General features: G+C 56.7%; 1 protein-coding gene across 20 annotated transcripts in view; it reads right to left on the bottom strand.

Moving 5' to 3' along the window:
• Positions 1-21,559, bottom strand: part of SPEG (striated muscle enriched protein kinase) — a 60,797-nt gene that overhangs the window by 16,113 nt on the left and 23,125 nt on the right. For 16 of the 20 annotated variants that reach the window (XR_005201360.1, XM_017535252.2, XM_017535255.2 and 13 more), the window contains 14 exons: positions 15,768-15,943; positions 15,441-15,529; positions 13,144-13,319; positions 10,369-10,629; positions 9,079-9,237; positions 8,774-8,963; positions 8,441-8,664; positions 5,899-6,018; positions 5,561-5,665; positions 4,786-4,992; positions 4,260-4,383; positions 3,984-4,159; positions 664-776; positions 181-349 (listed from right to left, as the gene is read on the bottom strand). Coding sequence is in view for 19 of the 20 variants with exons in the window: in XM_017535252.2 (XP_017390741.1) it covers positions 181-349; positions 664-776; positions 3,984-4,159; positions 4,260-4,383; positions 4,786-4,992; positions 5,561-5,665; positions 5,899-6,018; positions 8,441-8,664; positions 8,774-8,963; positions 9,079-9,237; positions 10,369-10,629; positions 13,144-13,319; positions 15,441-15,529; positions 15,768-15,943 (2,289 nt within the window). In the remaining variant the exon portion in view is untranslated. Of the gene's footprint in view, positions 1-180; positions 350-663; positions 777-1,444; positions 1,520-3,983; positions 4,160-4,259; positions 4,384-4,785; positions 4,993-5,560; positions 5,666-5,898; positions 6,019-8,440; positions 8,665-8,773; positions 8,964-9,078; positions 9,238-10,368; positions 10,630-10,946; positions 11,757-13,143; positions 13,320-15,440; positions 15,530-15,767; positions 15,944-16,837; positions 18,145-21,559 lie in introns of those variants that run through there. The other 4 variants (XM_017535262.2, XM_017535263.2, XM_017535265.1 and 1 more) reach the window with 4 other exon arrangements.

Genomic DNA, 21,559 nt, shown 5'->3' with positions numbered 1-21,559 from the left:
GGGACAGGCGGACAGAGGAAGGAGGCAGAAGAGGTGCAAGAATGTTGGGGGCCAGAGGCCGGGTGCTGGGCTGGGGATGTGGTGGCTGGGAGTCCAGGGCTGGCTGCTTCCTGGGCAGAGCGGGGGTCACGTTGGATTCCAGGGGTGGGTGCTTTATCATTCCCTGGAACTCCTGCCCACCTGAATGCACAGCCAACTCTGCTTTGCAGGAGACCTCGCCCGCCAGGTTCCGGGCAGTGCAGGTGTAGACGCCTCCGTCCTGGGTCCCTGTGCTGAGCACCACCAGGGAGCACTCATTCTCCTCGTACACGAAGCTCACATGGCTGCTCTCGGTCAGTAGCACCTCATCCTGCAGAGTTTGGTGTCACCTCCAGCCTGGGCCTGGCCTCACCTCTACCTTGGGGCCAAGAGCCGCTGCACCAGGCCCCGCCCTCATCTGCTACTCTGGGCAAGGCATCTGTCCCCAGGACCCAGAATCAGATCCTCCCTTGTCTCCCACAGAAAGCCCTGCACCCCTCAGCTAAGCAGTGCCCTGCCTCCTGCTTCCACCTCCTAACCACGCCTCTGCCTAGGCTCCGCCCTCCTAAGGCCTCCCAGGACCCTCCCACACACCCAGGGAGCCTCTCCTCCCTCCCCCAGGCTCAGCCAGCAGCACCCTCTGACCTTGTACCACATGATGTCCGGCAGTGGTTTTCCCTCCACCACCACCGCAAAGCGAGCAGTTTCCCCGGCCCCCACCTCCACGTCTTCCATGATGGACTCAAATCGAGGGGCCTCTGAAACACACGGGGATAAGGGTGGGAAGGAAGGGGGCAGGGGGTTGGCTTTACCCTGCCTCCTCAGCCCCTCCCCAAATCCGCTGTCAGTGACTGGCTCTGTCAGAACGCTAGACCCCCGGGTCCCATCAAGCCACACCCCCACCAACTGGGACAACAGTTCCCCGCGTGGACCAAGCAGGCCCCGCTCCCGTAAATCCAAACGTGATGTTCTCCAAATCTCAGGAAACCTGGCACAACGTGCAGGCTTGCTTTGTTTGACCCTCAATATTCATTTGGCAGCTCTGAAATTAGGAGCTTTTCACACACAAAAGAAATCTGGATTTCCTGCCTGTCTTGAAAAATTAGGACTGGCCATCCTGAGGCGCTCCCCTCACTGCAGCAGGAATCCTCAGGCGATGAGCGGCTCAATGCTGCCCCCTGTGGGTGGCTGCCCTTCTTCACAGGGCCACCCGCTGGCTTCTGACTACTACCTGAATTTGGCCCCTGCAGGTGGCCCAGTCTGTGACCCCGAATTAGGCTCATGGATGGCATTGCCTCTATCTTGAAGTTTCTTCTCTGAATCGTTGAAAAAAGTTTAGAGGGCCTTCTATTAATAGCACGTGGAAAATGGCAAGATGAACAAACAAGTAACCCCCAAATATTAACCAAACCCTGTCGAAATGGACTATCTCCCACATGTGGCTGTGATTTCCTACTCCGTACATGTCACGTGGTCATATGATTTCCTGGTAAAGCAGCTTCTAATTCTCATGATGGAATTAAATACATATTGCAATGTGCTTTGCAAAGGAAGCTGTGACTTCCAGGTGTTCCCAGCCAGCCCCCACCCCCACCCCAGCATGTCTGAACATCTCAGCTTGAGGAGGAGCAGGATGAGTCAGGCACCTGGGAAGGCGGTGGCCGGGTGTGGACCCCCACCCTTCACAGGCACACAGACAACGCGGGAGGCCATCCTGGGGGTGGGGGAGACACTGCAGTGGGGTTGACGTGGAGGAAGGGGGCCACCCCTCCACTTGCCCTGCCTGGGTGTGATGGGGTAGGGTCTAGTGGAATACAGGTGTCAGTGCAAACCCCAGCTCCATTTGAGCTGTGGCCGGCTGGGACATAGTCTCCATCAGTCACTGTTCCAGCTAAGCTGTGCTGCAGGCTTTTCAGGGCCAGGGCCTCCCCAAATCCCAGGGGTCCTCCTATATCTGGGAAGAAAGGTGAGTCCTGAAGATGAATTGTCAAGAAGTAAAGTGACTGAGTAGAGAGTGTTAGGGGCAGGGCAGGCAAGGACAGAGACACTTAAAAGAGTGCCCAGCCCCTCTGGCCACCTTCACAGCCTGGCCAGAAGGGTTCCCTGTCTCTTCATTACACACCCTATGGTCACTTCTCTTCCACTTCACCTCCCCTCCCCTCTAGGAATCCTGGCCCCCAAGGGCTGGGAAGTGGTGGGGGCAGTCACTGAAGGTCAAAGCATTGGAAAGTTTCAAGTGAGTTTCGATGGTTTTTTGAAAGCACCAGAAAATGTCCATTTACCCACGATAAGATTGCCTACGCTAAGTAAAATGTCAGTTTCTTTGCTTTCCGTTGGAATTGTATTTACTCAGCAGGTAACCCTGTTTAGCCCATGTTGATCAGGAGTTCTGAGTGGCAGTTACATATGCCTAGGGTTAATTAACAAACTAGAAAATCAAATAGTTCTACCTAATGCATTAGGTTTAAAAGACTACATCTTTAAAGGAGAAATTATAAAAAGAATCCTAAGGCCCCGCACATTGGCTCACACCTATAATCCCAGCACTTTGGGAAGCCGAGGTGGACTGAGTACTTGAGGCCAGGAGTTCGAGACCAGCCTGGCCAACACAGCAAAACCCCATCTCTACTAAAAATACAAAAATTAGCTGGGCATGGTTGTGTGTGCCTATAGTCCCAGCTATTTGGGAGGCTGAGGCACGAGAATCACTCGAACTTGGGAGGTGGAGGTTGCAGTGAGCTGAGATGGTGTGGGCGACAAAAAAAAAAAAAAAAAAAAAAAAATCCTTGCTGTAAACATTGGGAGGCTCTGTCAAATAGGCTTGTGCCAAAAGGCGGCCAGCATCCCCAGGGCTGGAAGTCTGGTGATAAGATGTGTTCATGGGCTTCTTTAAAAATCACCTTGGTCTTCCCATGTTTGTTATATGTGAAATACTATTTCCTGTCGTGTTTAACACAGGAGCTAGGAGTCAGGCATCCACACCTGAACCCAGCTCCTGTACTTATTAGATTCTGTGAATTTGGGCCAGTTACTCTTAGCATGCTCTTTGAGCCTCAGCCTCAGTCTCCTCATCTGTAAAATGAGGATAGTAACCAACCCCATCTCACAAGGTTGATGTAAACATTAAATGAGGCAATACATGTAAAGTGCTTAGTACTGAAGACTGGCACACACTAGGCTCAATAATTTTTTTTTTTTTTTGAGATGGGTTTGCACTCTTGTTGCCTAGTCTGGAGTGCAATGGCATGTTCTTGGCTCACTGCAACCTCTGCCTCCCAGGTTCAAGTGATTCTCCTGCCTCAGCCTCCCGAGTAGCTGGACTGCAGGCACCCGCCACCGTGCCCAGCTAATTTTTGCATTTTTTTTTTTTTAGACGGAGTTTCGCTCTTGTTACCCAGGCTGGAGTGCAATGGCGCGATCTCGGCTCACCGCAACCTCCACCTCCTGGGTTCAGGCAATTCTCCTGCCTCAGCCTTCTGAGTAGCTGGGATTACAGGCATGCGCCACCATGCCCAGCTAATTTTTTGTAGTTTTAGTAGAGACGGGGTTTCACCATGTTGGCCAGGATGGTCTCGATCTCTTGACCTCGTGATCCACCCGCCTCGGCCTCCCAAAGTGCTGGGATTACAGGCGTGAGCCACCGCGCCCAGCCAATTTTTGCATTTTTTAATAGAGACAGGGTTTCATCATTTTGGCCAGGCTAGTCTCAAACTCCTGACCTCAGGTGCTCCACCCACCTCAGCCTCCCAAAGTGCTGGGATTACAGGAGTGAGCCACCGTGCCTGGCCAATAGATTGTTGTCATGGTTACTAGTATGGTGTTTGTGTAACCATGACATGGACAGGCCTGACAGAAGGACAATGGTTTGGATCTGCAGCAGTGGCCGGTGGGTTGTGTAGCTGGGGTGTGGAGAGAGAGCTTTGGGCCTTGGAAGGAGGCTAGGAAGAAGGCCCGCTGTCACCCACCTGCCAACTCCAATGTGACCGAGCAGGTCTGCGTGCCGTGACGGTTGCGGGCAGTGCAGGTGAGGGCCCCCATGTCCCGGCGGCTCACCCGGCAGATCCGAAGACAGTACTGGTCGTCATCTGGCTGGCTCAGCTCGTACACACCTGCCCGTGCCTCTAGGAGGGCCCCTCGGCAGCTAAGGGACACATGACAGGGAAGTCACCTGGGATCTTGCCCCCGGGAATTCTGGCCAGGCAGGGCCAGACCTGGGATGCCACATGTGGGAAAGGGCTCACCTCCTCCAGACGACCTGGGCCTCCACATGGTTGAATGTGACGGTGACGCTGGCAGGCTGTCCCTCCACCACATACACGGTGTCCGGTTTGTCCAGGATGGCAGGGGCCTCCTCCAGGGGTGGGCCTGGGAGGAGGAGAGCGCAGGCTCTGTGCTGGGCTTGATGCTGTGTCCTCAGCACCCACTACTCCTTTAACACTCCTAATCAGTACTTGAGCTCCATGTTTACAGACGGGGAAGCTAAAACTCAGAGAGGTTTAGCGATTTGCCCAGGGAACACAGCCAGGGAGTGGCAAAGCTGGGGTTGTGGGCTGGACCCCAGCAGGCCTGATCCCAAAGCCTGAGCTTTGGCCCCCGTGCCCTGCTGCTTGCAGGAGGGAGAAGAGTGCATGGATGGGCCCAGGTCCCACCCAGCCAGGCTGCTCCTGCCAGTTCCCATATCCAGGCCAGCCCCAGCCTCCACCACAGGACCCCGTTCCCCATCCCAGCAGCTCCCACCCCCACCCGACAGGAGCACCCCCAGCTCACCATGCTCCAGCAGCTGCACAGGCTCAGAAGGGGGTGAGGGCTTGCTGCTGCTCTTGACAGTGGTGCTGAGGACCCGGAAGATGTGCTGGACCCCCTTACGCAGCCCTGTGGCCGCCCACCCTGGCTCCCGCAGGCCTGTGGCTAGTGCCGTCCACTGGTCTGAGCCCAGTACCTGGTGCTGCACTGTGTACGTCAGGGAGTCCGGGTCTGGTGGGAGAGGAGCTACTGGAGGCTGGTGTTGCAGGAGCGGCACCCCTCCCCATCCCCCTGGCCTGGGACCCTAGAACTCCTCATTAGTCTTCCCTGAGGATGTGCCTCAGTCTCTGCTGTTGCTTCCTGCCTGTCCCTCCATCTGCTCTGGCCCAACTACTTCCCTGGCAAGTTTAGAGCCAACACGGTATCAGTTACAGGCACAGATGGGGCTGGACTTGAACTCCAATTCCTGAGGTAGGGAACCTGAGGTAGGGAAACTGAGGCAGAGTGGGTGGAGATCCTGGACAAGAGGAGGGGAAGGCATGTGCGAGTCCTGACCCAGGCACCTTGTCCCTCTGAGGATGGAAGGGGAATGTAGCGGTGCCCTGTGCCTCCTCTCCTGACCCAGAGGGAGAGCTCCATCCACCATGGAGAGAAGACAGGCAAAGCCGTTCCTGCCAGCACTCCCTCAGCTCCTGCCCCTCCCCATCTGCTTCTGGGGCCTGGTCGCCATGGTGCCCTGTCTGAGCCTGCCCTGTCTAAACCCCTTTCCCAACTACGGCCCTGTGCAGCCCTGACCCACCGATGGCCATGTCCAGACTCCTGGGGGGGTTCCATGTGAGTGTGACCATCCTCCCAGTCACAGCCACCACCTGCGGGGCGCCATCTGGAGGGCCTGGAACCACATCTGAAAGCCACAGGTCCATCGTCTGCTGGGTCCAAGGGCCCCACAGCCCAGCAGGATCTTCGAGCCTCAGGGCAGGAGGCTAGGGCCTGGGGGCTCTGCCGCAGGGGCAAGGGCAAGGCTGGGGGGCCTCCAGGGGATGGAGGGGAAGGGAGCTGGTGTGGAGGCCCTGAGCCCCCGGGTAGTGCCAGCGGCCAGGCTGTGCATGCCACTGACCACGAAGGTGCTTGCCTCACCTGTGACATACAGGTGGGCATAGCAGGCAGCTTTGCCCAGCTTGTTGGCGATGACACTCTTGTAGACACCAGCATGCTGAGGCCCCACGGCGGGGAACACCAATCGATGGACATCCCTGTCTGGTGGGGGAGGGAGAGTGACACTGGGCCTGAGCCCTGAGGATACCTTGAGGGGTAGGCTCATGCCATCCTGGGCCTGGTCCCTCACCCCCATCCACTGCGGGGAGGAGGCTATTAGGGAAGGATGGGGCAGGGAGCAGGAAGTGTATCCATGGTGCAGCAAACTCCAAGTCCAGGCCCGGGCTGGCTTCCAAGTCTACCTCTACCCTGGCCCCTCTGGTCTGTCCCTCCAGTATGTCAGACCGGGCAGCTTCCTCCTACACTGGGCCACCCTCTGGGGTCCCCGTCCCTGTTGACTGGCCTCTGCGGGGTCACAACCTCCATGACAAAGTTCCAACAAAGCTTCTCATGGTTCCTCCCCTAGCCCTTCTTCTCCATCACCAAGGCCACTGCCATCCTGTCTCCAGCACAGCTGCACGGAAGCCCTCCAGGAGAGCAGCAAAGTCCTCAACCTAAACCCCCTGCCAGCCGCATCTCTGCTGCTCCTCTGCAACTGGATGCTGGCAAACCACCAGGCCCCTGCATGAGCTGCTGAGTTCCATCTCCAGGTCATTCCTAACATTCCGCCTCTGTGGGATGCTCTCCTCTCACCTAAAGCTTCTTTCTCCTTCAAGACATAGTTCAAGTGGGTACAGCCCATGAAGCCCCCTGCCCCTGGCCTGCTCGCCACCCATCCTTTGACTCCCCTCAGGACTCCAGCCCTCTCGCCTGCACATCGACGGGCACCGGCCCACATTGCTTTTCGTGGGTGGGGGCTCTTCCTCTGGCATGAATCATAGCTCCTGACCTGGCCTGCAAGCTCCTTAAAGAGAGGGCTGACTTTGTCAGATCTGCTTGTCCCCCAAGACCCAGAACCTCACACACAGTAAGTGCCAAATACATTCTATGATATATTACAAGAGCTGTCTGCTCTGCGCCCAGCCTGTACCAGGTACCTGACATGCTTTCCCCCAAATCCTCACAACAACCTACAAAATTATCCCCATTTTATCAATGAGATCAGAGATACTGACTTGCTCAAGGTCACATGGCCAGTAAATGATGGCTTGACCTTGGTTCCATGTGATTTCAAAGTTCTTTCCCTACTCCCTGCTCCCTGGATGATAACGAGGCTGTCTCTGGCGAGGACATAGTGAGGAGGCCTGCACTGTCCTCCTTCATGTCACAGATGTCCCCAGACACCCCTCCCTTCTCTTTGCAGTTATCTCCGCATAGAATAGTCACCCATTCATTAATCTCTGCTGAGGCTATTTATAAGGGAAGAGGAGCCAAGGGCTGCCAGTGACCCCAGATACAGGCAGAAGCGGAGACGCCAGCTCAGATCCTGAGACAGACACTCACTCAGGGTCTCAGAGTGGCCTGGAAGACAGGGAGGCCTGTGGCTGAGAATGACAGCCATGGGAGGCTGTGGGCAGGGGGCGAAGCCAGGGTGGTGGCACTGGAGATGGCCCGGTGGCCAGTGAGAATGCAGCATGGGTGACAGGGGCCTCCTGGTTAGGAGCTGGGCACCAGAGTCAGCCAGTCCTTTCTTGCCTCTGGGCAGCTTCCTGTACTGCTTTAAGCCTCAGTTTCCCCATCTGTAAATGGGGCTAATAATACCTGTCTTACAGGCCTGTGGCAAGGTAAAATCATCCTTGTCATGCCTTTAGTGCTCAGGGCCTGGAAGTTAGAAAGCACTTAATAAAGGCGAACTTTTGTCATGTTACAGCCGGAAGAGAAAACCATTGTGGGCCAAAGAGTGCGCATTGTTTATGGGAGGTGGGCAGACTTTCTCACACAAGACTCAGATTCCTTCAAGGATAGAACTGAGATGTCCCATGAGAAAATACCCCAGGCTGAGAGGACATCAACCCAGATGTGTTCCTCTGTGTCTCCCCGGCCCCTTCTTCTTCATTTGCTATTTGTTAACAACCCTGGACAGAGCATCCCTTCCATGCCAGACACTACCCGCACCTGCTTTTTCATGCCAGTGTCTCCAGGAAGTGCCACCACTGATGATAACACTAAAACAAGAGCAACAAGAGTTCACGCCTCCCGACTGTTTGCCTTTTGCCAGGCCCTGCTCTGGGGGCTTACATGTATTAACTGACTCAGTCTCATAACAACCCAATTACAGAGGAGAAACCGAGGCACGGAGGGCTTCTGTAACTTGCTCATGGGCCTGATGCGGGTGAGTTCCAGACTGTGCTGCCTGCCCAGTAAGTGCCAATGGGCACGGAGGGGTGACTCAGCAGATGAGTGCTGTACGGGCTGTGGGGGAGGCAATGACCTCACAGTCCCTTTAGGTTCCCTTCCCCCCAGCGCCCCGTCCCTGGTCAGGCTGCAGAGGGAAGGTCCGGAGGGAAGCTGGGGAGAGGGGCAAGGCATGGCGAGCCAAGAGGGTGCTGCGGGGGACACTCCCGGGGGCCTCCCAGACACGTACACTGCGTCATGCGCCGGTCGTCGCTGCTCTGGATGCGGTGGCCGTTGTGGAACCAGCTGATGGTGGGGTAGGGCAGGCCAGTCACCTGGCACTCCAGCATGGCCTCCTTGGCCAGTCCCACCTCCAGGTCCTGCAGCGGCCGCAGGAAGTCAGGAATGGACAGCCGCTCCAGCTCACCCAGCTCCGGCTCCTCGGGAATGGATGGCATCTTCTCCAGCTTTGAGCTGCAAGGACCGCATGGCTGTCCAGAGGCCCAGGGCCATGCCTCCCACCCCAGGGCCAGGCTGGCCCCCTCACAGGCATCCCCAGCATCAGGTGGGGCCCTGGTGGTACCTAGGGCCTGAGGCGGGTGTCCGGGGCTCCTCCACATACAACTGGGCTGAGCAGTGAGCCTGGCCGTGAGTGTTGACCGCACTGACCGCATAGAGTCCCTCGTCCTCGCTGCCCACATGAGCAATGTGCAGCGAGTGCAGACCCCCATCCTGCTGCAGCCGCAAGTTCTCACTCTCCTCCATGGGGCGGCCTGCAGGAGGGAGGGGTGGGAATGGGGAGCAGGCACAGTGAGGGCCCTCTGGATGCACCCTATTCCTGCCTGGGCCCTCGGGGAGCCGTCAACACCTGCAGCAAAGAGGCCATACCAAAATGAGTCCAGGTAACAACAGGGGGCGGGGTGCCGCTGATCTTGCAGTCGAAGCGGGCAGCTCGGCCCTCCAACACCTCCACGTCTTCCAGCAGCCGCGTGAACAGGGGTGCCAGCGAGGGCCGCACAGTCAGCCGGGCACTGCAGGTCAGCTCATCTGGGGGGTAGGGGGCAGCTCAGAGATAGGGAAGGCCAAGGAGGCCCAGGCATCCCCACCTGCCACTCCTGACTTAAGGCTGAGCAGGAGGCTGGAGCCTGGGCAGAGCCCAGCAAAGGTTCTGGGTGCCCAGCAGAGGCAGTGGGCACAGATCCAGATGCACGGATCTCCACTTTCTTGAGAGGGTGAGGTCACCAAGCATGGGCCCAGGCTGCCATGGTGGACTGGGGACTCCATAGGCACCCAGGGCCTGCTCCCAGCTCTCTCCCTCCTGCCCACCCTGGATGAAGCATAGTCCAGCTCTGAGAGGGTCCTAGAAGCCAAACCCACCCCTCCTCCATCTCCTTCTCATAATTATCCTCTGTGCCGGGGTCATGCCCATGCTCCTAGCCACCTGCCCCCAACTCAGAGCAGATGCCCCTTGACCCCACTCTACCAACCCCCAAAGAAGCTTCTGGAGGAGATAAGGGTCCCTTATGCTGACCCGATGCACCCTCCTGCTTCCAAAGTCCCTCCAGCTTCCCCTTAGGTCTTCATCACCCACAATGTGGCAAGGCAGGTGCCATCATCTCTGCTGTTCATGAGGACAGGCCCAGGTCAGAGATATCATCAGTGGTAACAATGGCTGGCATTTATTAGGCAGGTGTGCCATTTGAAACCATTTCTGGAATGGTCAGTGCCCCACCCCCTCCTGGTAAGGCCCTTTTGACAGGCACTGGGCTTTGTTCTTTACATCCATTATCTCATTCATCCTACCAATCCCTCTACGAAGGAGGCATGATCACCATCCCTGTTTCACAGATGAGCAGGCTAAAAAGCTCAGAGAGATAAAGTGACTTGTTCAAAGTTATGTGGTTGGTGAATGCCGGGCAGGTGTTGGAACCCACGTCCACCTCAGCAGATGCACTCCCTCCTAGGAACAGTTAACCCAGTCTTAGCCCTTCCTTTGTGCTACTCACTACTCTAAGCACGCATTTTACTGAGGCCGGAGCGATGCACTAGCTCCCATCCCCCACACTTCACCTAGGGGTTGGCGCTCTGTTTCCTGGGCATCTTACTCTGCCCCCTCCAGTCACCTCCCTCCAGCTCTTGGGCACCCACGGCAGCACTAAGGCCTGAGTGGGGAGTTACCTTTGGCCGTGCTGAGCTTGCAGGTGTAGACACCACTGTCGTCCTCATGCACAGAGGTAAGCAGCAGCTTGCATTTGCGGCCATCGAAATGCATCTTGCATTTGAGCAGTGCAGGCTGCAGCAGGCGGCCACGGCACAGCCAGTCCACCTCCACGTCGGTGGGCCCCGCCACCAGGCACTCAAACAGCGCCATCTCCCCGGCCCCCACGTCCACGTCCTGCAGGGGAGCCAGCACGGCCAGTGACCGGCTTTCAGGGTGTGCTGAGGGGAAAGCAGCCACGGGGGCCACGCACAGAGCAGAGACACATAGGGCAAGGGAGACACACATAATACGCACGCACAGAGAGACAGACAGACACAGAGAGAGAGATGCATTTTGTTCTCTGGAGAGATGGAGAAAGCCCACCCACCTGGCCAGGACCGCAAGGCGAGCCCAGACGTGGCTTTGAGATGGCAATCCAAGCTGGGCCAGGGAAGGTGACTCATGGAGGCGAGAGGGAACGAGGGAGGGGAAACCGAGAGGGCCTTGTGGTGGCAGAGACGGCGGCGGGAAGAAAAAAAAACCACAACACACCAGCTGGGTACAAACTGGACTTTATTTGAGCTAAGAAATAGGTGTTCCCAAATCTCTCCTCGCTCACTACAACGGCCCCCTGCCCCTGCCCTGGCACCAAGCCTGGTTAACGCCCTCATTCCCAGACAGAGTACCCTGGGCCCTGACAGGGAAGGAGGGGTCCCCAAATGGGCCCTAAACCTGCCAGGGCCAGGGCTCAGCCAGGCGGTTCATCAGCACAGATCCTGGGGTCTCTGGCTTTTGGTCTTTTGCGGAATAGAAAGTGTTGTGCCATTTGAAACCCATTTCTGGAATGGTCAGTGTCCAACCCCTTTTGCTAAGGCCCTAGTCAACAGCCCCTGCTTCTCCGGCCCCTTCATGGCAAGCCCTAATCTCTTCCACTGTGTCTGACCCGACCTCAGCTCAGAGGCATCCTTCCCTGACTGTCACAGACACACAGACAGACAAACAGGTAGACAGACAGGCCTGTAGCAGCGGTAGCACATGCACTCGCCCGGTGCTCCCCTTCAGGGAGAGACTTGGGGGGCTGATACACCGCACAGCTGCCCCTTCCCAGCACTCAGTCCATCTGTGGGCCTCCTGGCCTGCACAGCCATGTGTCCACTTGGGGAGGGAGGGTCCACAGGGGCCCATGGGCTATCCCCCTGAGGGCTACATGGGGTGGGGAGGGGAGGCTGGGACGGGTCCGGGCCGGCGGGCCTGGGTCTGTGGGCAGGAGGCAGTGAAACACAGCGAGGTCCGAGAGGTGCCTGAGACAGGGGCGCGGCTCGGAGGGTAGCGGGGGGAGCGCAGGTGGCCCCCTGAGCTCACTCGCCTGTGTACAGACAAAAACCTCAGTCAGCAAGCGGCAGGTTAGTGCAGCACACACGCACGCGCACGCACACACACACACACACATATGAACGCACACGCACGCACGCACACACTCATGCACGCACACACACACGTACGAACACACACGCATGCACACACACACGTACGAACACACACGCATGCATGCACACACACACATGCACACGCTCGCACGCAGACCTGGCTAGGGCCCTTCTGCATGGAGGGCCACCTTTCACACTGCCAGGGCAGCACAGCCACTCTTGGCTCCCCAAAAGTTAGCTCTGGGCTGGGTGGGCTGGCAGCCAGCCAGAATCTGGGTCCTCAGGGTTCCTGGGCAGGCAGAGACCCCAGGCAACCAGGCATTCATGGGCTCAGGAGCACCCCAAAGCCTGGGGGTGTCGGAAGGAATCACCAAGAGAAAGAAGCACCGAGACACGGGTTAATACAGAGAAGCGAGGCAGAGCCAGGCCCTGGAGAAGCAGCAGGCCGGGGAGAAGGGCTGAAGAATCTGGAGATCAAGGAGGTGGCAATCATAGGAACGTCAGGCGTAGAGGGGGGGAACTGAGGCAGGGGACCAGCAGAGGGACTGTCAGGGTCCTAGCGCTGAGCCTTGGTGGGAGGTGGGAGACTGGGGGCTGCGTGAGAAGCGAGGAGAGTACCCGAGGAGCCATTGAGGGCCAGGGTGAAGTGGAAGGCAAGATAAACGGTTGGCCCTCGGGGAGGAAAATCCACAGGCCCTCGAGGGCCCCCTAGCCAGGGCCTGTCATGTCTGCTGCCTGAGAGGGCCCCTGCACTTATGTCCCAGGCTCTGGGGGCCCAGGCATCTTCACATGTCACAGCTGTGCTCACCCTGTTACCCCAGGGTCCCTGTGATGCTCCACGCCTCACCCACCCCAAGGGCCCCTCCGAACGGGTCCAGCCACCAGACTCTCCCCACCGCTACCTCACAGTAGCTTCTGCACAATGGGATGGGAGTGTGGGCAAGGGGGCGAGAGGAGAGGGGGAGGGGGATGAGGGAGCTTCCTGGGCAGAGCACCAAGACAAAGGCTCAGAAGAGTGTAGAGAGAGCTTGGCCAGTGGCGGGTGCAGGGTCTCTGGCTGCTGTCAGGGCTCTGTGACAGAACAACAGGGAAGGTAGGGTTGTGTAGTAAGCTGAGCACGGAACAATGTGCTGTGCAGCTTTGGGCAGGTCACTTCCTGTCTCTGGGCCTTGGTTCACTCAACAATAATACAAGCAGCTGGACTAGGGGTCCCCGTAAGGCCCTTTCAGTGGTGGCATCCTGTAACTGAGGCTGTGTGAGAGTGGACAGTGGCGGAAGGAAGGGGCCAGGGCCAGGTGGGTGTTTGTGGAGAAATAAGGTACTCACCTCGGACCTCCAAGCGGGCCTCACACTGCCGAGCGCCGTACTCATTGACCGCTTTGCAAGTGTAGAAGCCAGCGTCGCCACGCTCCGCAGCCAGGATCCGCAGCCGGCACAGCCCACCCTCAGCCTCCTCCGCAAAGCGCCGCTGGTCTGGGCGCACGGGCTGGCGGTTTCTCAGCCTGTCAGAGGGGCAAGAACTCAGTCCCAGGGCTCAGGGCCCTGATCTGTGTGTGCAGGACCTGGGGCTGCAGCTCTACGCAGGCCTCTCCTTCCCTGTGCAGTTTGCCCAGTCTCCAGAGCTGTCCCCTGACTGCGGGCATCCCTGGTTTCCAGAGCTAGGTTTTGACCCTGACTCTGCCATCCCACCCACCTCCAGGAGCTTCCAGGTCACTTCTGACTGCCTGGAGCTCTCCATTCTCAGAACCCTGCCACATTCGAGGTAGGGCCATGCTATTTAGCTCTTTTTTCTTTTCTGTCTTTTCTTTAAAAACAAGGTTTTGCTCTGTCACCCAGGCTGGAGTACAGTGGCACAATCGCAGCTGACTGCAACCTCTACCTTCCCAGGCTCCAGTGATCCCCTGACCTCAGCCTCCTGGGTAGCTGAGACTACAGGCACATGCCAACATGCCTGGCTATTTTTTGTATTTTTTGTACATACAGGGTTTCACCATGCCCACACTGGTCTTGAACTCTTGGGCTCAAATGATCCTCCTCTCTTGGCCTCCCAAAATGATGGGATTATAGGCATTGAGCCATCATGCTTGGCCCTATTTAGCTCGTAATAATTTTTTTTTTTTTGAGACTCGAAATCCTAACCTCATGATCTGCCCACCTCAGCCTCCCAAAGTGCTGGGATTACAGGTGTGAGCCACCGTGCCTGGCTAGCTCTTAATAATTCCTAAACTTCTCCATGTCTTATTTTTATATATTTATAACAGATAGATAGCTTTCCCACTTCCCAAAAAGGATACGAAAAAACTTACAATGTTAAAAAAAATTACAGTGGGAGCTGGGCATGGTGGCCCACGCCTGTAATCCCAACACTTTGGGAGGCCAAGGCGGGTGGATCACCTGAGGCCAGGAGTTTAAGACCAGCCTGGCCAACATGGTGAACCTGTCTCTACTAAAAATACACAATTAGCCAGGTATGGTGGCTACTCAGAAGGCTGAGGCAGGAGAATCGCTTGAACCTAGGAGGCAGAGGTTCAATCTAGGCAGAGGTTGAACCTAGGAGGCAGAGTAATCATGCCACTGCACTCTAGCCTGGGAAACAAGAGCAAAACTCCGTCTCAAAAAAAGAAAATCATAGTGGGGACCAGGCAATCAATTAAAAATGAAAAACAGAATTCAAACCAATAAAAAATAAGCAAGCTGAGTAATCCATGTTCCAGGCACCTGGGGTGAGCGAGGCCCTGCTGCTGAGACCCACATTTAACTCTGGGCTGCTGGCAGCTGAGAAACAAATTATTGTGTGGTTTTTTTTCAGCAACAGGGTCTCACTATATCACCCAGGCTGGAGTGCAGTAGCGTGATTATAGCTCACTGCAACCTCAAACTCTGGGCTCCAGCGATCCTCCTCCTCAGCCTCACAAGTAGCTGGGTCTGCAGGCATGTACTACCACATCCAGCTAATTAAAAAAAAATTTTTTTGTAGAAACAGTCTCACTATGTTGCCCAGGCTGGTCTTGAACTCCCTGGCTCAAGCAATCCTCCTTCCTTGGCCTCTGAAATGTCTTGCTCCTTGCCAATTTTGGGAGGGGGGTGTTTTTGTTTCTGAGACAGTCTCACTGCCACCCAGGCTGGAGTGCAGTGGTGAGATCTCAGCTCACTGCACCTTCCACCTCCCAGGATCAAGTGATCCTCTTGCCTCAGCCTCCCGAGTAGCTGGGATTACAGGCGTGTATCACCACATCTGGCTAAATTTTTGTATTTTTAGTAGTAACAGGGTTTTGCCACGTTGGCTAGGATGGTCTTAAACTCCTGGCCTCAAGTGATCCACTTGCCTCAGCCGACCAAAGTGCTGGGATTACAGGCATAAGCCACTGCGCCCGGACATTTATCCCAAATGGACAGACATGAGACCCAAACCCCTCCCCAGAATGGGAAGCCCTAAATAAGCCTGTAACGCGGGGCAAGGGACAGGGTCCTAGGGGGAGTACACTGCTATCCCTAAGATGGGGCCCAGAGGCAGATCATGGGGAACCCCACAAAGGTTCCAGTTCCTTCTATCCAAAGCCAGATCTCCCAGAGCCAAAGCCTGATGGAGTCGCCCGTGGGTGGTGGGAAGTGCGGCTACTCACCAGGAGACCACAGGCTTGGGCTCCCCCTGCACGCGGATGCTCATGATGACATCTTGGCCTTCTCTTACTGACTGGTCCATAAGTGAGACCTGAAGGGGGTACCCCAAAGTGTCAAGGGAGACAGGGCAGAGCCTTGGGTCCTGGGGGCTGTGGAATCTGGGATGGAGGTCTCTTCCACAGCCAGACTTAGACTGGTTCTGGGTAAGAAGGGTTGAATGGGAGCAAAGCTCCAGGTGTTGCTGGTGCCTGAGCATGGCCCCAAGAACAAGGGGCACCCAAAGGAACGGGGGCACACAGGAGGCTGGGCCCCAGCCTCAGGGGTCTGACCTTGAAGGTGGGGGGTGCCTTGGAGCCAGTGTCGGAAGAACGGCGGTTCTGGCTGGGACTGGGCTTCATGGTGGGGGTTCCGGGCCAGGTCTCCCCAGGCTCTGGGAACTCCTCTGGGGGGCTCAGGTACTCCTCGTCGGAGGTGATGGGGCTGCTAAAAGGGGATGTAGACCCACCTGGAGACAGACAGAGACAGCTGCCATGGAGGAAGATGAGCAGAGAGCCTGGGAGAGCTGGCTGGAATGTGACCCAGAGCCCAGGAGTTGGGGCAGGTCCCCACAGGCCAGCCCTGCCCTGACTTCACCCCCAGGCTCCTGCGATGTCACTCAGCTGTTTTCTCTCCCTGAGCCCCTGGAACCTTCTCTGTCACTGGCTCTGCCAACACGACCCTGCTGATCCTCCCATGAGGGGACACCATAGGGAAAGGCCTGGGGCAAGGGGTTCATGCAGCAGAGTGGCTGCTCCTGGGCCTGGCGAGAAAATTCCACTGGAGCAGGGAACCCACATTCCTGACATGGACTAGGGGCCTAGACCACCAACTGTGGGCTCCAAAAGCAGAGGATGCATGTCTGTGGAACCCTGGAGCAGCATGGCTAGGAAGCCCATTTCTAGGCCAGCTGGGCCTGGTGCAGAGGAACACACACCACAGACAAGTCACATCCTGACCTCAGTCCAGGGCCAATGAGGCGGCACCGTCTAGCCTGCCCCTCCCCCTTTCCCTTTCCCTTCTCAGCTTCCTGCTGCGGAAACCCCAGGGGCACCTGTTTGGCCACAGCCCTACAGCCTGCACCCCCAAATGCTCGAGGGAAAGGAAAGCAGAGCTGGAGTCATGCACAGAAAAGTGCAGCTCAGCCTGGGGAGGAGGAGGGGGGCACCAGAGTCAGCCTTAGGGGAGGGGTGTCCCCAGGGCCCTGACGCCCTCCCCTGCAACTGGCCAGGGGCCCAGTCTAGCTGAGCTGGCTCCTATCCGACTGCCAAATACAGACATGAAACTGCCACAGTCCCCTGGCTTCTCCCCTCCCAGGTCCCCCCCAACCCCAAGACCCCAGCAGGGCTATACCCCAACTCACCCTGAGGCTCTGCACACGGACCCCAGCCTGCGCCTGTCCTGAACGCTCTGCCCTGGCACCAGACCCTCCTGCTGCCTGCCCACTACCCACCCCAGTGTGTCTCCCCAGGGAGCAGGAGCCGGGCCTGTCCAGCCTGCCTAGCCCCACTCACTCGGCTGACCCAGCTCAGGCCCTGCACGGAGAAGGCCCTGGGGGAGGGGAAGATGCCTGAGGAGGGGAAGGAGGAGGTTGGATGGCAGGCAGGCAGGCAGGCAGCTGGCTGGGAAGGTGGTGCCTGCCGAGACCACAGGCAGCCTGGGCCCTGGCGTGGAGGGGGAGGAGAGGGGAGAGGGGAGGGCGGAGTGCGGCTGTCTGGATTTAGCCACACTGCTCACTCCCAAGCCACCCACGGGATCTGTCTTTTCTCTCCTTACAGCTCCGGAACCTGACAAGAGCAAAGACCCCTCTGAGGCACCTTGACTCAAGATGTGGGGCCTCTGTCCCCTAGCAAGACAGGGAGGGGTGGCACTGCACTGTGCCACGCGGGATGCGTGCCCTGACCCACTCGTTCCGACATGTCTGCCAAAGGAGGTGCCTGTGGCAACTGTTCCCTGGGTTGTCCCTTGCTCTGACTAAATCACCAAGATCCCTGACCTGAGAATGTGCTAAGGAGCCTCAAATACTACAGAACTAGGCCGTACCTGTTTTCTTTGGCCCCGAAAATCAGAGGACTGTCAAGACCTTTGCCCTCCTTCCCAGAGGTGGGGGAAGAACCTGAGGGGGCCCAGAATCTCGCCTCTGCCCCTCATCCCAGCCATGGAAGATCTGGCCAGCAGCCACCCCAGGGCACTTAGCCCACATGCAGCCCTCCTACCATTCTGCCAGGGAACCTGTTGGCAACTTGCCTGTCACTCATCAACCCTACTAGGGAGGATAGCAGGGGCTGCCTCCCCCAAATGGCCCCTTATCATGAGCACCCATTTGCATCTGGGTTGGGGAAGCATGAGGTCAGCATGGGGGACTGGGAGCCAGTGTGAAGGGGCGGTACTTCACACAGGGGAAGGGGCTTGGACACAGAGCGCGAGAGAGGGGGACTGTTGAGCAGGGGTCACGTGTCCTTCTCCCTCTTCCTATCACCTCACCCCTGCCCGAGGTCACATTCCTAAGCCATGACCTGTGTTTCCTAGCATGGCCAGTGAGGAAGGAGGGCTGGGGGCCGGGCAGAGGAGGGGCCCACAACACGGTTCAGGCTAGCTGTCTTGAGGTAGGGTTGGGGAGGGAAGGCAGAATGGTATTTGGTGCTTAAGGCCGCTGAAGCTGAGATCACAGGCATGGCCCTGCAGGCGGGCAAGTCCTGCTCCAGGTCACCTCCAGGCTGGACCGTGCTGAGGAGGCTCAGGGGCCCAGAGAGGAGAGCAAAGCTGAAGGCCCGATCACCAAGGCTCGAAGAGAGGCCCCTGGTGGTGGCCAGGGGAACAGTATGCTGGAGGGCACCCAGCCACCGAGTGCGCCGCACCCCTGCCTTGGAAAGAGACACTGTCAGAGCAGCCCAGGCCTCTTCCAGACAAGGCAGTAGTCCCTGCCCCTCCATACCTCCAAAAGTGAGTGATCAAGGAGGCTGATGGAGGAGGACTCCTGAGACTCCACACCAGAATCTGGTGCCACCTAGTTTTCCCTGGCCCCACTGCCAAAACCAACTTTGGAACCAGTCCCTGACATTCCAGCCCTGCTCCACCCACAAGCCCAACTCTCCCTGTGGGAAGCACAATTACACCAGCCAGGAAAGAGGGAGCAGCCGCCCTCCCAAACCTAAGAGGCACATACACTCACAGGCCCTGAACAACCCGCTGCGGAAGTACCGCCCCTTCACGCTGGCTCCCAGTGCTCGTGTCTGCCCTTTCAACATCACTCTCAGGTCAGACTCATTTGATGAAAATGCTGGCGTTAGGAAGCACACAAGGAACTCTCTCTCCTCAGACCAGCATATCCGCCGGCCCCAACTGTTCCAATGTCCCCTGATGTGTTCTCGCATCAGAGCTGCAGCCACCACTGTGACTATCTAGTACATAAAAGGTGTCACACATGGCCCTTTGCATCAGGGCTTCTCAGAATGATACTTGACCTGCTCACATCAGGACCACCTCGGGCTTATTTAAAATATAGATTTCTCAACCTTACTCCAGCCTGCGAATTCGATTTTCTGAAATGTCAGGAAACTGCTTTTTTTTTTTTTTTTGAGACGGAGTCTCACTCTGTCACTAGGCTAGAGTGCAGTAGCGTGACCTTGGCTCACTGCAGCCTCCACTTCCTGGGTTCAAGCAATTCTCCTGCCTTAGCCTCCCAAGTAGCTGGGATTACAGGCACCCACCACCACACCTGGCTCATTTTTGTATTTTTAGGTTCACCATGTTGGCCAGGATGATCTCGATCTCTTGATCTCGTGATCCACCTGCTTCAGCCTCCCAAAGTGCTGGGATTACAGGCGTGAGCCACCGTGCCCAGCCCAGGAAACTGCATTTTTAAAAAGCACCCCAGGTGACGCCTGTGCACATGAAAGCTTAGGAACCACTGCTGACTTTATGGGAGGAGGACAGCCCTAAGAGGTGGTTTCACTGAGCCCCACTTCACCAGGCCATTAAACCTCAGGGCCAGGCTTTGAACCTAGGAGGTTTGACTCCACAGCCCGTGTGCTTCCCACGGCACGATCTGACCTCCCATCTTGGTCACGATCTCTAACTCTATGGCAGTGGTTCTCAAAGTTTTCTGTGCATCAGAATCACCTGGAAGGCTCCTTAGACCATAGCATGCTGGGCTCCACCCATGGAATTCCTGATTCAATAAGTCGGGGCTGGGGCCAATAATCTGCATTTCTTAGGAGTATAAAAGGCTTATTGTAAAAAAAAAAAAAAAAAAAAAAGAATCTGCATTTCTAACACATTTTCAAGCGATGCTGCTGCTGCTGGTCTGGGGGCCACACTCTGAGGACCACCGCTCCCCAGTCTCTCTCCCAAGCTCCCTTCAAGCAGAGCCTTCTGACCCTTGCGGCTGGGCGTCATGCCTAGCCTCACCACTGTGTCTCACCCAGGTTCTTCAAGGTCTTGAAAAGTCATGGGGGTCTCTGCCTACCCACTGCCACCTCACACACAGCCCCGCAGTCCACACAGCCCCTAACTGTCCAAGACGGCCCCCAGGCACAGCTGCCAGTGCTAAGGAGTGGCGAAGACATGGTCCTGTCCTCAGGCGCCTTCTGGGTGGTGCGGAAGACAAGCCAGATACACAAGCAACTTTAAGAGCAAGCAGGAAGTAGAAGGTAGCAAGAGAGCAACAGATAAGGGGTGTGGGAGTACAGAAGGCGGGAGATGACTTTTGGCCCCGGGAGAGCGAGGGAACTGAAGGAAGAGGCGGTATTGGAATTGGGGTTTGCATGGAAAAGGGAAAAGTATTCCAGGCAGAAGAAAGTGCACACAGAAAAGTTTGAAGCAAAAGGCACATGTGCAGAGGACTGTAGCTCAACCGTCTGCCCATAAAACCAGGTCAAGAAGTAAGGAGTGGGGCACCCCAGTGTTCGAGCAGAGGCCTCCCACTGCCACCTGAGGGCCCATCTCAGGCCTCTGGCTCCTTTTGCCCTATGGGTGCAGATGGCAGAGGCCACCTGAAGGTGTGCAGCCTTTACTTCGAGGGCAAAGGGGACTCCTCACAATTTTTGTTTGTTTGTTTTTGTTTTACTGAGACGGAGTTTCACTCTTGTTGCCCAGGCTGGAGTGCAATGGCACGATCTCGGCTCACCGCAACCTCCACCTCCCAGGTCCAAGTGCTTCTCTTGCCTCGGTCTCCTGAGTGGGTAGAATTACAGGCATGTGCCACCATGCCCAGCTAATTTTTTGTATTTTAGTAGAGACGGGGTTTCACCATGTTGCCAGGATGGCCTCGAACTCCTGACCTTGTGATCCACCCTCCTCGGCCTCCCAAAGTGCCGTGATTACAGGCATGAGGCACTGCGCCTGGCTTATTTTTGTTTTTGTTTTGAGACACTCTCACTGTGTCGTCCGGGCTGGAGAGCAGTGGTGCAATCTCGGCTCACTGCAACCTCCACCTCCCAAGTTCAAGTGATTCTCCTGCCTCAGCCTTCCTATCTCAGTAGCTGGGATTGCAGGCACCCATCACCACGCCTGGCTAACTTTTGTCTTTTTAGAAGAGACGGGGTTTCACCCTGTTTGTCAGGCTGGTCTCGAACTCCAGGCCTCAAGTGATCTACCCGCCTTGGCCTCCCAAAGTGCTGGGATTACAGGTGTGAGCCATCGCACCTGGCCCATAAACGGCTTCCGTCTCCTTATGATTCTTGAGGAAGGGACTGACATGCTGCAGGTTAGCCAGCATTCATCTGCGGCTTGGCCCTTCCCAGCTGGCCCTCCGCATGCACTATTTCAACAGGTCCTCCACAGGCATTTCTTGAAATGTCTGCTATGGTAACCCCACTGTGGAAAAGTCAGGGAAAAGGAGGGCATGTCTGGCCAGGAGGTGGGCATTTCCACAGGGCGCTGACATGAACGTTTCCTCTTGGACTGAAAATGTCTCAGGTTTGGTTCAAAATGCACAAGCTGTCAGAGAGCATTTCACGTGATCAGCTTGATCTAGCCCCAGGAGTGATTATTTTGTTTGTTTGTTTTTGAGATGGAGTCTCATTCTGCCACCCAGGCTGGAGTGCAATGGCATGATTTTGGCTCACTGCAACCTCTGCCTCCC

The sequence above is a fragment of the Cebus imitator genome, unplaced genomic scaffold, assembly GCF_001604975.1.
Source record: "Cebus imitator isolate Cc_AM_T3 unplaced genomic scaffold, Cebus_imitator-1.0 Scaffold91, whole genome shotgun sequence".
Taxonomy (NCBI): Eukaryota; Metazoa; Chordata; class Mammalia; order Primates; family Cebidae; genus Cebus; species Cebus imitator.
The sequence above is the reverse complement of the archived record's forward strand: the minus strand, read 5'-3'. Positions and strand labels throughout refer to the sequence as shown.